The sequence below is a fragment of the Micropterus dolomieu genome, linkage group LG14, assembly GCF_021292245.1.
Source record: "Micropterus dolomieu isolate WLL.071019.BEF.003 ecotype Adirondacks linkage group LG14, ASM2129224v1, whole genome shotgun sequence".
Taxonomy (NCBI): Eukaryota; Metazoa; Chordata; class Actinopteri; order Centrarchiformes; family Centrarchidae; genus Micropterus; species Micropterus dolomieu.
Genome location: NC_060163.1, coordinates 15,194,666 through 15,202,584, shown reverse-complemented (window position 1 = coordinate 15,202,584; position 7,919 = coordinate 15,194,666). Strand labels below are relative to the sequence as shown.

Genomic DNA, 7,919 nt, shown 5'->3' with positions numbered 1-7,919 from the left:
TTTTTCCCCCCCCCCCCCCCCCCCCCCTGAAATTTTCTCCTGTCCATTTCTCTGCTGCCTAACTTCCTTCACACTTGCTTGCCTGGCACGTCACTCCCGTCGCTCTTGTTGGGAAACTGTCTCATTTTGGCTGGCAGCATCATTTCAGCCATTTCACCGTTCTGTCACCCTCCAACTGGTCCTCACACAGGCACAAACACATTCAAATCCATGTACTAAAGGACAGACAGGTGCACAGTCACGCACACCAGCCAAAATGTCTGTGCTTGTGGGGACCATGCATTCACTACAGCGAATTCAGATAAGAAATCAAACAATAAATGTAACCATCAACCAGTCACCATTACAGTAAACAGATCCTTAGTTTACCAGTGTATTCACATATTTACTGACTTTAGCCAAAGACCTTGCCCATATCTCTTTTCAAAACAAACAAACACAAGAAAAAACTAACTAAATTGTGATAACCTTGTTGACAATGTGAAGATATTTTTGTGAAATGGTAATTAATAATGTGGATACGGTTACAAACAGGTAAAAAGATAAGAGTTTCTTATTTTAGTGAGTGAGAACAGTCTAGAAAAACTAATAATTTTAATGCCAGCCTGGAGCTAGACCTCTTAATAGCTTCATCCATCTCAAATTTCATCAAGCGATTCAAAAAACATTGCTTTCGCTAATATTCACTAGCGTGAGAATGAGACATCCTAAACATAATTAAATTCAACCACCTTTTCTAAATCACAATCTTGTTCTTTACTAAGAGAGAATAGTTTACATTAGCAGATACAAGCTAATGAAGATACCTTGCAACATTTGGCTGGCTAAGCTGCGTTAGGTAACATTGTTAGCTGCTATTAAAAACCTGCTTCTTTTTTCCATTTTTGGTCACCATATCATGACAAATGTTTAGTTACATTTTTGTTTCATGATAGAAAACACTACAAAAATAACAAATTTACAAAAATTAGAAATTCATTTTTTAAAGTTTGTAATAAACTAAGTAACTATTAGCAAGTTTGAAAATAACCATTTGCATAAGCCCTTATACTTAACAACACTTGAATTCTAGCTAGTAGGTTTGAACGATCTGCCAGATTCCATCCATTGTCAACCACTTATCCTGCGTACAGGGGGGCTGGAGCGGGGGGGCTGGAGCCAATCCCAGCTGACATCGGGCAAAAGGCGGGGTACACCCTGGACAGGTCGCCAGTCCATCGCAGGGCCGATTCTGCCAGAGTTAGCGATTCAATTTGCTTGTTTTTTTTTTATTGAAGATTTGTTCGATACACACAGCCAGTCTATTTTTGACTGAAGCCACGTCAAGCAGCACAGAGCAGATGAACCAGGCAGGAAGTCAGATACAGGACAGCATAGAGAATCTGGTCGTTTTCAAAATAAAACACCCTTTGCAGACTCCGGATCGTATATCACCAATAAACACAGTTAAAACAGACAAAAGAAACGATTTAACTACGTAGCCTACTTAACAATGGTAGAAGCACAAAAATCAAGGAAAACTGAACAAATTTTTTTACTTGGGCTATGTTAGTTTTATATTAAAATCGGCGTTATTACAGTTATGACATATGAGCCACGTCTGCCGGCAAATATGAAATGATGCGGCAGCAGTCCCTGGGGATTTATTGATGGAATAATGTATTTTGGACTAAATATTTTTACTGGATTGGATCATCTGCACCTTTGACAACGTAACAAGACCATTTTTGTTGGAATATAATCGATTGGAGGATTGCTATGAGGCTTCATAGATGAGTCGCCTCAATTTTGCTTGTACTGGTTGGTCTGACAGAAGCACTGATTGTATCTTGAAATGGTTCGCATTGGAAAAATCACGAGGATTTTAGCTTTCAAGCGGTGTATCATGAGTATGAAGTTAACATAGCAGTTGTGTGCACATACCGAAAGCTGCCGCCAGGACCTGACGGCCCGTGGGCAGGGCCGTTGGAATGTTAAGAGGTTAAAACGGGTCAGATGCATGTATAATTGATCTACATTTTAATCCCCGTCTTCAGGATTAGCTAATCGCGTTCTATCAAATTGCAATTTCGATTTGAAAACGATGTCATCGTTCAGCCCTACAAGCTAGTTTGAGCAGGCAGTCTTCATTAAATGTTACTATTTGCCTCGATAATTTGCCTTAAATTTATAAAAAAAAATAGCATCACTGTGGTGTTTTTGGTAAGTGTTGATAACCTTTTACAAAAACCAAACAATAGACGGTGGTAGGAACGCTTTTGTCAATTATTCTACAAAAAAATACCTTGTGTTTTTTAAGAACATTGCTTTTGCATTGAGAACATGTAGACAACAAGTACCAAGATTAAACAATGGAATGTAGTACTACATTATAATGTAAATATCTATTGGCAAATTGTCCATCACACACAATTCCTGTGTGGGTTTATGCTTGTGTGAGGCTCGAACCCTTGAGTGAACCCAGGTATGAATTATGTAATCAGCTCCAGCTGCAGCTGTCAGTCTAATTCCAATCTTTATGAACTCTGTATGTGCTCTGTGTCAGCAAGTAAATCGGAGAGAGCGCTTGAGTGAAAATAACTACAATTAATATGATTGAAAGTATTATAAAACTAGATGGAGAAAATGACATTTTATTTTCGGACTCACTGCTGAATGTGGATGATGACGACTCTGATCCAGGCTGTACAATGACCAGCTGATGGGACTTCTGTGTAACAAAAAGATATAAATTATGCCTGATTACAAAATTAGCAATATGTATAACATATATACTTATAGCCAGCCAAATTGGAAAGAAATTCCATTTTCACCTTTGCATGTCAGATTATCTATTATGTCAGCTGACACTTGATAGTTTAAGGATTGTTGATGTGGTGGATATTTGATCTGGGGATTTTCAGCATTACTCAGTTTCTTTCATTTATAATGTGCCATTTGCTAAACACTGCATTCATGAGCCATTTTCAAAAATAAAATCAAACCCAGGAGACAGACATGAACTGTTATGGTGGCTGTGGCTTTATGAGTCAAAGAATTGTTCAGTAGGGGAGCCATACATTTTACTGCCACATAGTCCCTGCAGGTAACAGTTTGCTGATATTGGTATAAATATGAGTCACAGGAATCTTGAGCAAACTGGAATCATTAAAACTAAAACATTATATACTGCAAAAGCAAGACTAGGAGTCTACAGTCATGCTACATGCTTCTACTGGCTCAGATTATGAAAAACAACAAAATATGTTACCATAATTATGCAGATAACACACAGATTTACATAACCATATCACCAGGGGACTATGATCCCATCATAGTGATCAGTAATTTTAAAGACTACAGACCAAAGCCAGAAATCTTGGCATAGTCATGGACTCAGACCTGAATTTAAGCAGCCACATTGGTTGGTTTATAAAGCACTGAATGGTTTAGAGCCAAAATACATTTGTTCTGAACCATCTAGACCTATTAGGTCGTTTGGGACATGTCTGCTTTCTGTCCCCAAGATCAAAACTAAACATGGTGAAGCAGCATTCAGTTTTTATGTTCTGTATATCTGGAACAAACTCCCAGAAAACTGCAGGTCTGATGAAACGCTCAGTTCCTTTAAATTAAGACTGAAGACTTTTCTTTTTACCACTTCCTTTAATTAAATCAAATTTAAGGCTGTAGATTCATATCTTACACTGCACTGTAACTTTTACTATCCTGTTTTAATTTTCTATTTCACCCTTTTAAAATTTTTCCTATAATGCTTTTATGTTTTGTGTAAAGCAGGTGGCGCTAGAAATAATTTCTGAATGTGTGTGCAAAATAAATGACTTTTTCTAGTTTATTTTTTGTTCAAATGGGAGACACTAGACACTCTTACACACTTACCTGTTTACTGTCGAGGAGAAGTGGATCTTTGACTACAGCTGCTCCACAGAGCTCCACCATCCACTCCATTTCATCTACAACACACACACAAAAGTTGGCTGTAAAGGTTGACTGACTGTTTTTTGGACTGGGTTTCTGATAAAGTATCCTTGGTCACACCTTAATTCAATTCTCTCCACTTTCACCTCTTTAACCCCAAGGGGATACCAAGCAGACTCATTTCAAGCTCAGACTTCCTTTGATCGGAAGGATGGAAAGCAAGTCAATACTTAAGTCTCCACTCAAATCAATATGTGCATCTCACGCAATCAGTCAACACACATTTAACATGGCTTGGAAAACATCTGTTCATATTTCAACACTTCATATCAGACACCAAACACACCTTAAAAAAATATCTAAATCAACAGCTTCACTTAGTTGTTGCCTTTAACGTGAGGACGCTCATGTCAGGAAAACTTTATTCAACTTGCAGTACAAGTTGTATATAACCTCATAATTTAACATGTAAACAAATGGGAGCAATTAAATAATGGATGAAATCCCACTGGGTGAAGAAAACAGACTCCATCCTCATGTTTGTGACATGTTAAGGAAAGTCCTCACGCTAGCTAGCAGATGTCGAGCCATTAGCAAAGCTTCATCGATCCGGCAGGCAGCAGGAGGATGCTGCAGGAGCACTTTAAGAGCCCCAGGAAGGCGGAAACCAAAGAATGCTGCCGTTTGGATTTTTAAGTAATGTACCCCCTGAGACCTTCACCCACGATCTATTTGTCAATTCATTCATGCTGGAGAGGTAAAGCAAAAAAAAAGTATGTTGTTTGAAGGGCAACTAAACTCCTCTCTACATTGAACTACAACTTCAATGGAGGTCATCAACAGTTTAAATCATTTGCATCTAAGTTCAATAACAAGGCTGGTGCAGAAACTGCAAAAAAAGAACTGGGTATTTACACCAGTTTCAGAAGATGAGAACAGCAAAAGCAGTTTGGCCACGACTGAAGGCTCATTTCCTCTTTCTTCTCCGAAAAAAAATAATAATAAAAAAAAACTCCAGGCAGCTAACTGACACCATAGCAACCTCCCAAGTCTATACTGAATCCGCCCACACACTCGGGAAACTCGTCATTGTTCTCCAGTACCGAAATGACAGGGTTTAAAAGACAGCACAGGTTTCGAGCTGTGTCAGTCAAACCCTGTGCAAATCACTTTAACTGCCTCCTTAACTCCCCCCCTTTTTTTATTGTTATTTTCCCCATCTTTATCTCTTGAAAGCAAGGCGGGAGTTCTACAGAACACAGACATCAATAAAACTGAAGAAGTGCGGGTTGAGCTAAGTATTCTTGATTGAGAAAACTCAACAGTGCAAACAGCGGCTTCTTCAATTCCTGTGGTGTTTGAATGCTGTGTATGTCTAAGCCTACAGAGTTGTCTTAGCTAGACTCATTACATACATTATGTGGTATTCAAAAAATGGAAGTTTCAAGTCTTACAGTGAGAAACACCTGGATGAAACTCCCTTAAAAAAGTAAAAAGTCTGCATTTCACACCCCTCCCTAGACCGCTCAGTGTTGTCGCTTACAGAGCAAATAGCATACACATAATACACTTTATCTCCAGAACATATTTTGGTCCCAATTTTAATGACAGTAACAGTTCAACATTTTTTGTTTTTTAGCCAAGAGTTAGGTGAGAAGATCGATACTCTTATGTCTGTATGCTCAATATGATGCTACAGCCAGGACCTGGTTAGCTTAGCTTAGCAAAACAACTGGAAACGGCTAGTCTGACTTGGTCCAAAGGTGACAAATTCAGTCTATCAGTAGCAAGCTCTTAAGCTCACTACTTAACATGTTTTACCTAGTTTGTGTAATCCGTACAAAAAAAACGCAGTGCAACAGTGTGACATGACCAGTGTAAAGATGACTCTTCTCATCTAACTGTCACAAAGCAAATAAGCGTATTTCCCCGAATTGTCAAACTATTTCTTTAACAACCAAATTTAATTAATATCAACAACATCACCCTCAAAACTTCAGCAATTCCTTGATCTACTTTGCATGTTACATTTCAGCCCTTGCTCTCACATAGACACAGAAAAAAAACTTCTCTAGTCTAGTTGATTGAACCTGGCATTGTATGTGATTTACCTGTAGTCATGTCTGTAAAAGGCCCTTGGAAGCAGATCTTGTAGCCCTTCATGAGTAACTGAAGAGAAAAAGAACATACAAAGTAAGGATAAAAGAATCTAGGGTCAGATGTCCTGCAAAATGTCCACATTCAAACGAAAGAGGACATTTCAGTGGATTTAACCTTCGGACAATTTCAATAATACTGTTAAGAGGGCAGCCGTAACAATCCAGTTGAGTATGTTTCTGAGAGCTGAAACACTAAATCAAGCACATCTTACAATTTATAACATGTATTCCTCTCTTATTGTGTAATAAAATAAACCTCAAGACCTTGTTCAGTTTTAGCTCTCACTGTAATACTGTAAATTCAGGGATGAGTCCAACAGAAAAGAGCAAACAGAGCCACCTTCACTGAGGTAATATCACGCTTTAAGCATGCAAAGAAAAACGACTGGCCCGACACCAGGGACACATTGTTTTATTGCACTCAGGGCCAATAAGCTCGCTTGAAATGGGAATGTGAAATTGTTTCCTTGAACCACAATAACCACAGAAAGGAAATGTGCAACTCACATCACAGTCTCATCTACAGTGCGTGGCTGGATGGAAGGGTTTGAAAGATTAATGTCCGAGCTGCTGGAGAGAGAAATACTAATTTCTCACACCTTCCTGTCCGTCCATAATGATCATTAGCCAGAGGTGCTTGGTGAGATGAAAAAGTGTTTGTTACAGATTTTTAATTTAGACAACACCTAATGTCCTTCAGGAGGTATTAAAGTGCGTGATGTGATAACATGCAAACCCCCCCCCCCACGAGTATTTTTCAACTGATTTCTCTGGGAATCTACATTCTGGTGACAGACTCCCGAGTCCTGGCACTTCATCTGTTTGTCACAGCGGCGCAGGTGACAGAGAGTGAGTATGAACAGGACAATCTGTCTGTCTCCATCAAAGTCCCAGTGCTGTGCTGAAGCCACTTAAATAAGCCTGAAATTACTAGCTAATTCAATTAGCGGAGGTTCTTCAAAGGCAGCGATACGGCCAACATGACATCTAGCCATTTCTAATTTTCCCCCTCAGTGGCAACGGAACCGGTCCTCCTGGCCTTACACCAAGAGGAAAATTACAATTAGCTTTTTACAACACGGCCTGAGCTAAGAGGCTGGCGCAATAGGAAGAAACAGGTTCAAATGCTGTTTGTTATTGGGACACCTAGTTTGATTTTCTTCACAGAATGAGGCTACTCTTTGTGGTCAGACAATGTGCCTTCACAAACAATAGAGGTGGCAATAATTGTCAATAATCGCAACAGTTAATGTGTTGATTTGTGGTTCTCTTTTTTTCACTGAAAGGTTATTTTGTGTTTTTCAACTGTTTTTTTTGTAATCAGTCAGTTCTTTAGTAACACAGATGACAGTTGTTGACATGTTTTAGGTGTTGAAACCAGACTGAGTGATTGGCTCACTCTTCACCAGACCTATAATATACAGTATGTAGTGTGAAAAGCAAGCAGTTTAAATGCATTTATTTTGTGAAAAAAAGAGAGGGCCCTCTTCACTAGATTGTGTATGTATTGCTCTGTTTGCTTCACCAACTGTTAAATTACTCTTTAATGGGGGCATCCTCGTGGTCCAGAGTTCAACAAGTAAACTATGCTATGTAACTGCACTGTCGCTGGTTTGACTCTTGCAAGAACCCTTCGATGCATATCAATCTCATTAATCTTCAGATGAATATTTTAAACATTTTCTTGTAGTCTGCAGACGCTGTAACCTCATCATCATTTAAATGTTTGCTGATTGGATCAGTACTTGTATGAATTTAACTTCATTAAATCAATGAATTAGTTGATGTCTCACAACTTCAACTCTCAGCTTTTCACTATAAGCGACGGGGCCCTACATAAAA

General features: G+C 38.9%; 1 protein-coding gene across 1 annotated transcript in view; it reads right to left on the bottom strand.

Annotated features, from left to right (window-relative positions):
* Positions 1-7,919, bottom strand: part of LOC123983062 (breast cancer type 1 susceptibility protein homolog) — a 23,463-nt gene that overhangs the window by 540 nt on the left and 15,004 nt on the right. The window contains exons 18-20 of the mRNA XM_046069183.1: positions 6,030-6,087; positions 3,880-3,953; positions 2,650-2,710 (exon numbers count right to left, since the gene is read on the bottom strand). Coding sequence (XP_045925139.1) covers positions 2,650-2,710; positions 3,880-3,953; positions 6,030-6,087 — 193 coding nt within the window. The remainder of the gene's footprint in view (positions 1-2,649; positions 2,711-3,879; positions 3,954-6,029; positions 6,088-7,919) is intronic.